Source organism: Euleptes europaea, chromosome 7 (assembly GCF_029931775.1).
Source record: "Euleptes europaea isolate rEulEur1 chromosome 7, rEulEur1.hap1, whole genome shotgun sequence".
In the NCBI taxonomy this organism is placed as follows: Eukaryota; Metazoa; Chordata; class Lepidosauria; order Squamata; family Sphaerodactylidae; genus Euleptes; species Euleptes europaea.
The window spans coordinates 68,031,668-68,044,165 of record NC_079318.1 but is presented as its reverse complement, the minus strand read 5'-3'; the positions used below and the strand labels follow the sequence as shown (position 1 = coordinate 68,044,165).

The window sequence follows — 12,498 nt, the reverse complement described above, 5'->3', positions numbered from 1 at the left end:
GTTTATCCTTCTGCAAAACAGGCACAAAACCAGGCTTCTTTACCTGGGCCACAGTCTTCTGAGGTTTCTGGGAATCTACACGGCCGTAAAATATGCCAAATCATAAGAAGCTCACCTTGGTGGCTGTCTGTTTGAAGGATGAGAGTTTTGTATTTTTAAGATCATGTTTCTAAATCTCATGACTGCAGTGAGACAAGAAGCTGCCGAGCAAAATTAAAGGACCAAAGGATTTAAAGCTTGTTTAGTCAGAGAAGTCCTAACTGGCTGTCTAAACCGGTCAAGATACAAACCCTGATGAATATCAGAATTCCATAAACACGGGCCAACATCAAAAATGCTCTAGCTGTTTATCTGTGATAAGAATCGCACCCACAGTGAAGTCTTCTTATTGGACCCCAAAGAGCAGGGAGGAACAAATATTCATGGTATAAGCTTTTGTCACTCAAAGCTCACTTTGTGGACTCACGAAAGCTGATATCCTGGAAATGTTGTTGGTCTCTATGGTACTACAGGAGTTGAGTTTTGTTTTGCTACTACAGATTAACACAACTACCCTGCTGAAGCTATGTATTTGCTGTTTTAAAGTTGCTGTTTTAAGCGGCTCTTTTAAAATTTAAATGTAAAAAAGAGTTGCTTTTATGAGCTGATTTTGCTGTTAACTGGTTCCTGGTTCCTTAACATGCATTTTGTAAGCTGTCCCTAAAAATCAAGTTTGGCGAAACGGCAGGGCAACATTATTTTGAAACAGAAAAATAAACTAACAATTGCTTTGGTTTTTTGTTTTTTTTTTTTTTTGCTGCTGCAGTTGTGTCTTCTGTTTAAACAATTAAAACTTGAAAGCCTGAAAACACAGCATATAAGAACTTGTATGAAAAATAAATCCCTTTCCCCATTCCCACATTAGCATTCAGAAAAAAATGTTAAGAGCAGGGCAGGATAGTGCACAGGGTACTGTTCCTTTTGCAAAATGTAAAACTCTGCCCCTCAGCACGTTTAGTTGGAGGTATACTTCTGACACCTGCAACTAGGGGTATGCATATCAATATTCCAAACCAAAAAAACCCAAAAAATATCTTTTAGGTATTTTTCGGGGGGGGGGGTGGATGTTCCAAAAAAAATTGCGGCAATTAAAGGGAGCTGAAAAACAGCTCGAGTGATGCTGCTTTGGCCCCACTGTAATTTTTTTCTAAAAAGCCCTCTCCCTTCTTCCCTCACTTACCTCTTGCTGGCTGGCATCAGGAGCAGCACCATCTTCCGTTCTTCCACCCCCCAGCCAAACTCCATGTGGTGTTCAGTTGGGGCAGGGACGAAAAACTGAAGACAGCACTGGCTCCCGCAATCTTCAGTTTTCTCCCCCCTTCAGCAGGGATCAGAATGCCCCTGCCTTCCTCTTCAGGCTGCATGCCAGTCGGGCCTCCAGATGGAGGCCTGATCCAGCATGCAGGCTGGAGAAGAAGGCAGGGGCATCCTTCATATCCCTGCTGCCTTTGTGCCGAGCCTGGATCACAGCTCTGCACAGGCCACGGCCTCCGGGCTCCACATGGGGCCAGCCCGCCGCCAAGGAGCCTGCCGCTGCCTCTGAGGAGTCTGCCTCCACCACCGCATGGGGTCTACATGGGCCTTGGAGGCAGTTCTGCGCTTGCTGGCTGCAGCACCCTGGAGTATATGTAAGCGGTGGGGGGGGGGGCGAGGGGATTGGGGAGGGAAGGTAAAATTTTGATTTGGGTGTAATAGACCCAAATTTATTTTGGAAATCCGGATATTCCCGATATGTAGGTTTGGGAATATCCGGGCTTACTGAAAAAAAATTCAGGTTTATTAGACCCGAATCCAAATTGTACCATATATTTTTTTTGCTTACCCCTACCCGCAACACGAAAATCCTGTGTTGCTAAAAATCAAGCCAATTCAGATCCTTCCTGAGAACAGGTTTTCAGTTAGCCTCATGCTATTCAGGATTCTTCTAAACCTTGCCAGACAGAAAAGAGCACAAGAGCTTAACAGGCAAATAGGAAAATAGTACACTTCACAATTCTATGAGGTACAAAGCAAACTCCAGGCTTCGAGCAGCAGCTGCCTTGGGAATTTCAGCCCTGACAAAAATAAAAGTACATTAGGAAGGCTTATCCTGCTTTAATGCATGCTGTTATCCCCCAGGGATCTTGCCAGGCAAGTTGTTGTTCATCTGGTTGAACAAGTACAGCAGCTTGTTGGCTTCTTCCCTAGCATCTTGGTTGTGCTCCAATGAGATTCCTCACAAGGTTTTCCCAGGGTACGTGCCTAGAAGGCACATAATACAGTGACCTGGCTGAAGCTAAGCAGGTTTGGGTCCAATTAGTGTGAATTCTTCACCACCAGATGTCTAAAAAAATGCATCCCTTGTGAGGAGAAAAAGAATAACCATGTGGAATTCAAACAGAGCGTCAGCAACCACCACTCTTGAGCTGAAGGCCTTGTGTGCTTAATGCAAGAGTTCACTGCAGTGAGCCATCTAGGCCAGGGGTCAAACATAAGGCCCGGGGGCTGGATTCGGCCCCTTGAGAGCTCTTATCTGGCCCACGAGCCAGCTGAGATGCATCCCCCCCCACTCCTGATCTGGGCTGGCGAGCCCACAGCAGGTTCCCCAGCCGAGGCAGCCACCCCCCTCCCAGTCCTGAGGTGTCAATGGTCAAAGACTGTTAAATAAAAGAAAATACTGTAAGAGTGTTATTGTGTTAAGCATGTTTGTATTTTAAGTAAAAAATAAGGTAAAAAAAATATCATTAATTGGCTTTGCCTGTGTCTTCTGTTAACGTTTGTATCTCTAGCACCTGGCATTAAATTTTACATTTATGTCATACCAGGCCCTTGTAACAAGTAAGTTCGACACCCCTGATCTAGGCTGCTGACTGTACCAAAAGGTGACTGCTGCAAAGGCTCACCCAAGAACTCTGACCTTGCACTATGAGAAGGGCCATGGCTCAGTGGTAGAGCACCTGCTTGGCATGCAGGAGATCCCAGGTTCAATCCCCACCATATCCAGTTGAAAGGATTAGGCAGTAGGTGATTGGACAGACCGTTCCCTGAGACCCTGGAGAGCTGGGGCCATTCAGAGTAGACAAAACTGACTCGGTATAAGGCAACTTCATGTGCTTACTTGAGAGTCCTTGGCAACACTGCCTAAGTGTACGAACGTCCAGGCTGACTCACTTCTGCGCTCTTGCCCCTGTACTTCAGGGTTCCTCTCCTCTCTTCCTCTGCCACCTTGGCCAACCCTTGAGATCCCACATTTTGTTATAACAGCTTCCACTATCCTTGCTCTCTATTTACCTTGCAGGGGGAGCAAGATCTTTTTGGCAGGGACCTGAGCTGTGTTTTATACTAAGCTGCTGGATTGCATTTGTAACCTGGCTTCCGCCCGCCTGTCTACTTCTGACCTTGCATTGCCAAGACCCTACTGTTGGTATATGCCATTAATGCTATTGCTGATCCAGTTAGGTCTCTCTACCTCCAATCTGGATTCCATCGTGTGTGTCTGAAGTTCAGCTGCTGATACTTGGGCGGGTGGGGGGGAGAATGAGGAGTTTGTACAGTTACCTTGTTGATATCTGAGATGAGTTTCCCTTCCCTGGGCATGTACACTTTCTGATTGTTCGCCCTCATTTTGCTTTGAATGGTGAAGAGCAGCACCTCCAGGTTTCCTTTTTCTGTGAATCTACCAAAAAAAGTGAGGGGGGGGGGGAGAGAATCACAGAAAAACATTATTTCTCCGAAGAAACTATAGGATGTTTCCATCCAAAGGTAAATTTTATACATACATTTTAAATTCTACCCCTCCCTTATACTGCTGTGTGAGAACCACATGCACTCAGCTATAAACAGCTGGTTCAGATGTCACAGTCCAGATGAGGTCAACCGACTATTTGCATTTGGCTCCCAGCAGATGAAAGAAACCAGCCGATTTTTCATTATCTTTTCTCGCACTGTCTGTTTTGTGTTTAGGTTGCTGACTGAGGAATTTGGCTGCATAACTGCTGCAGCCTGTGGCAAAACCTCCAATTACTATCCATTGGAGGAACAGGGCTTTTTGAATTTCAGCCAGGAACTAGCATAAGCAAGCTTTCAAGATTCACAGAGCACCTCTTCAGGTAAAAAGAACAATTCTGTGCAACTCAAAATTCAGCCACCTTACCATCCTCAAAGTAATAACAGACATTATTAAGAAGAGTGTTTATAATGCTATTATTTCTAATTATAGAGAGTCAGTATTTACCCAGTAAAAGGTATTCTGAGAACTATTTTGGGCTGTAAATGTTGATGGACAGCAGTGAATTGCTGCTCCCTGCAAACAGAGCTCTTTTCCTCTGCTTTGTGGTATTTGCATGTGCTTCCACCCCAATGGGCATGTTTATGGCTTGCTTCCTATCATGCTTGCCTCCAGCTTGTAATAATGTTCATGGCTCAAACCACTCAAAGTCCTGTGGTGGCAACAATTTGGTAGAGAGAAACCACAGAATCAAGTATTACATGGACACAGTAGTTTAAACAACTGGGTAAATGTCAGGAGGCATCTAAGCATGACCCAAACAGAGTATGTGAACAAACACACCACCAACTATCCCAATGGTCCTTTATCAGTAATCAGAAACTGCCTAAGTGATTCCCAACTGTTTTAATAAGATGGGATTTATAGAGGGAAGGGGGAAAAAGAAAGAACATAGTGGATGACTCCTACTTGGGTGGTTTCTCCACTGTGCGGTACGTGTTGAATGCCTGTAGTTGTTGCTGCACACCAATGAGCGAGTTGGCAAATTTACGGTTGTTCAAGATGATAATGGTTTGCTCAATCCACTCAAGGAGGTCAGAAGCCAGCGATTCATACTTCTCTATCATCTTCTCAGTTTCAATTGCATTGTCCAGCACCTACAATGAGCAATTTCCAAACAAACAGTTGAGGTCCACGGCCAGGCTTCCCAAGACAAGCGTATAGAAGATGGTGCTAGCAAAGAAGTTTATGAAGCAAACCATTTGACTTCGGCAAATGCATGGCAGTAAATAAAAACACTAGAAGAGGAGGGGATATGTTAAGATGGAATGAATAAAAATGTTCATGATCCCAGGCCACCAGGAGGGATTATGATGGATGGGGGCTTCCTGCATAAGAAAATGTTTCCCTTTTGACAAAATGACCACCACAGACTGACAAAAACACAGCATGCAACTAAATAAAGGGACAAATCCTTGGATACTGAGGGAAAGATAGCATCTGCATTTGAAACTTAAAGAAAACAGCAACTATTGTACATTCAAAATAATTGTATTTTGTGGAAAGCTTAAGTTTTCACTGACATTGTTACTAATGTCTGTATAGTACAAGTTCACACAGCTACCCGTGAATGTGCTCAAGATGATAAGAAGAACACCTGAGGTTGTAGCAGGTAGTAATTCTGCTAAAAACAACTGTAGAAAACCCCTTTCCTCCTGATCACAGTCTAAGAAAAAAGCCAATCACTAACACAGTCAGCTGTAAGTCAGCAGGTGGGTGGACAGTGCTGAAAGAGGACAGAAAAGTCAGCAGCTGGAGCAGCTGTCAGGACTGCCAGATGTTATGTGGGGACGGGGGAGTCCCTCTGCCTTAATAGAGGCATAGGGCAAGGGGAATTGATGGCAATTGACTCATGGACATTAATGTTTCTTTATCTGGGTGAAACTAAAACATCGTATTTCAAATTCTGAGCCTTGTTATTAAAATTAAGCATGGGTTTTGTGAACAACAGGTAAGTGCCCAGTTAGTTTTTCATGTGTATTTTTGCTTTTTTTTGCAGTTTTTATGCCCCTTTCATGTGTTTTTAGCGCCCCCCTCCCGCCTTAGACTCAGTGTGCATTAAAATCTCATCTATAAATAAAACCTAAATAAAAATTAGCAAAAAATTGCACATACCGGTTAATGGCTCAGATCCTAAGCAATGTAAGTAGAGACTCTCTAAAGGAAAGTGACTTTTCTGCCTCCTCTCTTTCCCTGCAGCCTTGTCTTCCCCTCCCCCCATCTCCACCCTGATATAATGCTCCTTTGGGTCAGTGGACTCTCGAAGGAACAGTGTGGAGGAGCAGGGAGGGAGGAGTCATCAAGAATCCCCCCCAATGGAAAACCCATTCCCTCTGAGAAACTACTGCTGTACCAACAGAACGGCACCACAGTATCCGAGAATATATGCTCAAATTATATATTTCAGATTTTGGAGCTTAAAAGGGGGGGAAACAGGAAGTGAACAGGAAAGGGGGGGACAATGGCTAGTATGATCACATACATAAAAAGTCAAAACAAAAGCCAGAGCTAAATTAATGATTTTTAGAATGGAATCAATGCAGTCTCCACAGTTAATATAGCTTGCCCAAATCCACAGTGAAAAGCAAAAAAAAAAAATCTTATCAAAGTTTCATCAAAAAGTATGCATACTATGGGACTGAGGAGGTCGTCAGAAAAGGAGATTTAAACAGGCTGCATGACATATAAAACCTTAGCTTGCAAACCTTTCCAATACGCTTCCCTTCAACAGCTAAAGCTTTCATCTTAGAAAAGTAGTGGTAATAGGTCACCACATAGGTGATGATGGATTTTTCATCAGGATGGTCAACACTGATATCTGAAAAACCAAACAAGAATTATGTTAGTACAGAATTCGGCTGTGTGTGATTTCAAGGATTCATACAATACTGACAATCCTGTATTCAAAACTCCAAAATTAAGTAGGGTTGCCAACAGGTCTGGGGAGGATATGTCCTATCTCTTTAATAGAGGGCTAATGTGTGGAAATAGGCAGCTGAAGCTTTTCATAGCATGGAGGTGAACAACATCCCCTAGGAAATAACATTCCATTAAACCTCTATTAAAGGGACAGAACATTTTTCCCCCAAGCAGTGAGCAACTCTGGAATTAAGCTAGGACAAGACATTACTCTGTCTAAATATTCAAGCCAGCATGATCTAGTGGTTAGGGTGTTATACTAGAACTAGGCAGATATAGGTTTAGATCCCTTCTTAATCATGAAAACTGCTGAATGACCTTGGGCCAGTCATGCTCTCTCAGACTAACTTATCTCACAGTGTTGTTGTGAGGATAAAATGGAGGTGAGGAGAACTGTGTATGCCTCCTTGATTTTTCTTTAAAGAAAGGGGGGGGGATAAACTGCAATATGTTTTTTGTAATCCTGCTCTTCCTTCAGATAAGCTCAAGGCAGCATAAGTGGTTGTCCACTCCTTAATTTTGTCCTCACATCAACTCTGTGAGGTGAATTAGGTTGAGAGAGAGTGACTGGACCAAGGTCACCAAATGAGTTCCTGGATGAGCAGGTGTTTCAGCCTGTGTCTTCCTCATCAGTCAGACCCTAAAACTGAAAATAGCAATAGCTCCTCCCTCCTTCTCCAGAGCATCTAACACAAAATCACATGATACTCTCTTTCTCTATTCCATGTAACTAGCTGCCATTGGTGGGAGGAAGGGGAACATGGACCGCTGTCATGGCATGAGGCAATTCTACCCGAAGAAAAAGGGGGAGGGTTGTATTCACCAACAGAGGTGTGTTTAATATGATGTCCTAGCTCCAGCTTAAGTCAGGGCTCCAGAACTGGGGTCTTCAAATAAAAACACATGTCACTAACCCTGCCTGAAATTCAATCACAACAGACAGAAACACTTTCCAATAAATGTTCATGTGTGTTCTTTGGGGATATTACACTACAGCAACAAAGTAAGAACTATGGATTCTAAGAGAATCCAAGAGTAATTTGATGAGCATTCCTATGCTAACAATTTAACATCTATGCAAGTCAGTTCATGTCCTTGTGAACTGGATTTGTCTTGTGTCCCTGACTTACTGCCTCAACTGCCTAGGGGAAAAAACCCACCTTGGATTACTCTTTGCTGAGCACTCTCTGCTACTTGCCATCTTTTTGGTGCATGGGCTATGCTAACTAATAAACAGAAAAATCGGGGCTCTTTCTGAGCCTTTCAAACATAGATCAAGGCACTGTGTTTGGGACAGGGAGTATACAGAAGAATCATTCCCAGAAATTCTTACCTTCTGGGTCCAATAGTTTAGTAAGGCCAAGGTGCTGTTCTGCCAGGTTAAAAGCATTCTGCAGATTGTAGTGCGCATTTGATTTCTTCAGCTTATCAAAGTCAATTAGATCAGGCCTAAGAAAGGAATGAAAGAAAAACAAATTAACTTGGATTTCTTCAGTCACAAGCCCATTTCCCCATAACATGAATGAATGAAAACCAGGTCTGGAATGTTGACAGACATAGAAACTAGAAATGAATGCATAGGATGGATGCTCCCATGTGTGACTGTGCTATAAAAACAAAAAGGAATCTTGTGGCATCTTAAAAGACTAACAGACTGATCACAGCCTAAACTTTCATGGGCTACAGCTAGTGCTTGTCCAGCCCCTGCTTAAAGACTGCCATTACATCATTTCTGGAGGAAACCTGGAAGTTACGTAGGGTAGCTCAAGAAATCACTGGAAACTCTATGGTTTTAAACACCCCCACCCCACCCCACACACACATAGTTGCCAGGCATGGCTTGGTAACCCTAGCTACAGCCCACTTCTTCAGATGCACAGTGAAACCTGAGTCATGAGGCTGATGGTTTTTCACTTTGAGGTCTTTTCTATTTTTGCTGTAACAATCCTACACAGCTACCCCACTGGGATGATTGCACTGTGCAGTTTTTCAGCTTTCAGGCAGAGATTGCTCAGTTATCAATACTGAATTGTCCTTGTGACAATCAAGCCTTACCAGCAACAGCATATGATTCGGGTGGCGGGGCATAAAGAGTCAGAAATGAGGAGAAAGGACAGAAAGAATGGAAGGGAGAATGACCACGGAAACAGAGTCATATGTGCACAACAGGGGGGATACAAGCAAAAGGAAGAGAGCATGTATCAGGGATGGGTAGAGGGACACAAAGGTGGGGAAAAGAGTCTATCATGGTGAGCTGCTTTGGTAGCTGCAGGAGGGAGAGGATTGTTCATATCGGAATTTTCCAAGTGAAATTGTTGGTTGCAGGCCTCTAGTTTCATTCAGATTGCCTTAGAGATAGATACAGCAGGTAAATACATTTCTTGATAAAGGCCAGGCTACAAATAGAAGAAGGGGGAATTATTCTCAATGCCAAAGAGGCAGGCAACTCCTTAGATGGATTAGTGACTTGTTTTTTTTCAGAGGAGGCAATAACTCTGAGGGAAAACAAATCAAGTCCCAACCATGGACATTTCTCTCTTGTACATGTACATCCTCGCTTTGAGTCTTTATTGCATGAATGATCACTAGGATAATGTTTGGAAATCCTGTTTGAGGACACAGAAAAAAAAGTCAATAAGCAGAATGTAGCCATGGGAGCCATAGTTTAAATCAAGAAATCAACTATTGTTTGTTTTCACATGCAATCTTTCAAATTCTCACAAGAACACAGGAAACTGCCTTATCCTGAGTCAGACCACTGGCAGAAGCTCCCTGGGGTCTCAGGCAGAGATCTTTCCCATCACCTGCTACCTGATCCTTTTAACTGGAGAAGATGGAGATTGAACCTAGGACCGGCTGCATGCAAAGCAGATGCTCTACCACTGAGCCACAGCCCCTCCCTCTGGCAGTGATGACTTTTCTTCAACAGTTGTACCGGGTGTCCTTTAACATGTCTGCAGTTGTATGAGGTCAGATTACAGTTATTTATTATTGTTTATTCATGTAACACTGTCAATGTACACGGTGCTTTACAGTGTAATGTGAGCAAAAGACAAGTCCCTTCTCCAAGAGTGGGATCCAACCAGCTTTTCCACTCCATCTCACCCAGTTCTCCTCCTTAATACAGGCCTATCACACACAGTTTTTGTCTGTGCTGGTCCTATGGTCCCCAGCATAGCCACTCATCTTTGTGGTCAAAGGGGACCTCTCCTTCCTTTTTCACCAGCAGAAATGCTGGTTGGATTGAACCCTTAAACGCTGCTTCACACGTGGATGAGGACAATGGGAGTAAACCAAAGGGATTTTTTTTTTGCATTGGTGTCTGAAGGGGGAAATGTTAAGAGAGGGAGTTCCAGGCCTGCTGTTATGACAGGATTGTGAATCAGCATCTGACGGTCCAATGCTTAAAAAATCTCACTAAGATTTTGAGAAGTGCCCACCTGTGTTTATGGATTAGCGCGTTGAAAGCCATGCCGTCCCTCCAGCTGGTGGTGAAGTTGTGAATGTTGACGTTAGGATAACTGACATAACAAAAGAACCAAAAAAAGAGAGAGAGACCTCAATCAATATAGGATTAATGCTCTGAGACATGAATAATGATTGGTGTCAACCAGTTGCTCAACTTAGCAAAAGAAAAAAGCCTTTCAGCTATCTGTAGCCCACTGTCAACTATAGCACTAAGAGGGAAAACAGGATATGACCTGTCACAAAACCCACTTTTTAGAAATATATACTCTGATGTGGGACTGATAATGAACTTATTGACTGCTGAAAAGATGGAGATGGAAGTCCTCTGAAGCCCCAACAATGCACAATTGGATATTAAGAGGGGATAAGTGCAGGGTCTTTCCAGGAGGTGGGATGGGTGAGGAAAGAAGCCTACAGGGAATAGCAAAAAAAGGGGAACCTTTCAGCACACTGCGCAGAAGAGTACAAGCAAGCATATGGTGAGACCAAAGCTCAAGTGAGAGATACCACTCTTGGGCAACCCAGCCAGACAACCAGTCTCTGCAGTACAAAAGGGAAAGAGCAGCTCATTTTTCTCCTTTTCTCTGCAGCCCAAGCCAACTACTAGGGTTGGGCATAAGAGAAGGGAAATCAGCTGGGCTTCTTATCACCCCAGCCCTCCAAATGCCCTGCATCTCAGCAAGTTTGGGAGGCAGTAAAGTTTCCAGGATAGGCAATCAGAAGAACCCAATTAGTTGGAAGTCAGCTCTCCATCCCCCTGCCCTCCTAAAAAACGTTGGGTACAGAGCAAAATTTCCACAGAAGGAGATCAGAAGTCAACTTCCAGCTGATCCCTCATCAGCTGGGAGTCGGCTTTTAATGGCTGCAAACAGCCTGGTTTTAAACAAACAGGTTTTATTCAGCTGAACAGCCTGTCGATTAATTGGCTGCCTGATCACCATTGGTGAGTGAGAAGTGAGCTGATGTAGCAGGTGTCCGGGCATCCTTAAGACTCTAGAAGTCAACATTGAGATGAATTCATGTATCTGATCCATCCCAGAGTCTTCTGGGAAGATGACATTTGAAACATAAGTTGGTTCCACAAAATATCCAGATCAACAGGCATTGCTAGCAGAACACTCAGAACATAAGAAAAACCCTGCTGGATCAGACCAAGGTCCATCAAGTCCAGCAGTCTGTTCACACAGGCCAACCAGGTGCCTCTAGGAAGCCCACAAAACAAGACGACTGCAGCAGCATTATCCTGCCTATGTTCCACAGCACTAATATAATAGGCATCATGACATTCTGACGTTGTGCTGCAGCAGGAAGTCTTGTGTACTTCAGCACAGTTATTTGCTTGGCATTAATTGAATCCACTTAAAGAAAGACATAGTGCTGCACATATTTAATGTGTTTCAGTGGCCACTCATCTCTGCCGCAGAATGTTGCAAGGAGACTTTTCCAGATAACCACTTAAGACTCACCCAGCTGTCTTCATCTGGCACCACAACAGCAGTGCATCCTTTGCAGACTTCTTCTCTTTGTTGTCTTCTGTTTCAACACTGATATCCTGGATCTGCAGTGCCATAGATCATTGTTAGCAGCAATTTCTCAGCCAATTTATATTCTACAGTTGCCATACTTGCGAGAAAACAATACAAGCAACCAACAGTGGGGGAAACAGACAACTTGAAGAAAACATTTACAGCTGAAGTAACATGTCAACACCTGACTTTGCTTTCAAAAGATTCAGGCAAATTTGAGCATATTTATAATTGACATTGATTTCAACTTCAGAATTAAAAATCTGCCACTATTATATATTCGCTCTTGTGCAGATATGGTTATAAGTCTGTCAGGAATCAGGAGACAAAATAAATTATGCTAAACTATGTAAATGCATAGATGCACTAAATCTGCATTATTCTCAAAAGTCTTAAAATTTACAAAGAACACAGTCAGTACTATATAATTCTCTTATCATGCAAGTAAGCTATACCTTTACTATACAAAAATATGAGATTGTTGTTCTTTTTTATCAATTTCCCTTGCTTTCTTGAAACTTACAGGATACATTCAGGTGTCATGATAAAATGGCAAGCCTATTATGAAAATGAACAGTGACATCTGGGCAAGCCAGACATCATAATCCATAACTAATAAGTCCAACAAAATTTATTCAGAGAAAGAATAAAACCAACAGGTCTCTTTTGAAGAGACATTCCAGCAGCCTGCAGTGGTCAGGGTGAGGCAACCAGTCTTGTTCAATGTGGCATGGAAATCCAAGCCTACAGAAGCCTTGGATCTGCCTAAAATGAACAGCT

At 43.2% G+C, this 12,498-nt stretch overlaps 1 protein-coding gene across 2 annotated transcripts in view; it reads right to left on the bottom strand.

Moving 5' to 3' along the window:
* The window catches only part of SPTBN1 (spectrin beta, non-erythrocytic 1), a 176,883-nt gene that overhangs the window by 62,091 nt on the left and 102,294 nt on the right, over positions 1–12,498 (bottom strand). For both annotated transcript variants that reach the window (XM_056852636.1, XM_056852637.1), the window contains exons 4-9: positions 11,659–11,750; positions 10,165–10,245; positions 8,058–8,173; positions 6,511–6,623; positions 4,715–4,902; positions 3,577–3,694 (exon numbers count right to left, since the gene is read on the bottom strand). In XM_056852636.1, coding sequence (XP_056708614.1) covers positions 3,577–3,694; positions 4,715–4,902; positions 6,511–6,623; positions 8,058–8,173; positions 10,165–10,245; positions 11,659–11,750 — 708 coding nt within the window. The remainder of the gene's footprint in view (positions 1–3,576; positions 3,695–4,714; positions 4,903–6,510; positions 6,624–8,057; positions 8,174–10,164; positions 10,246–11,658; positions 11,751–12,498) is intronic.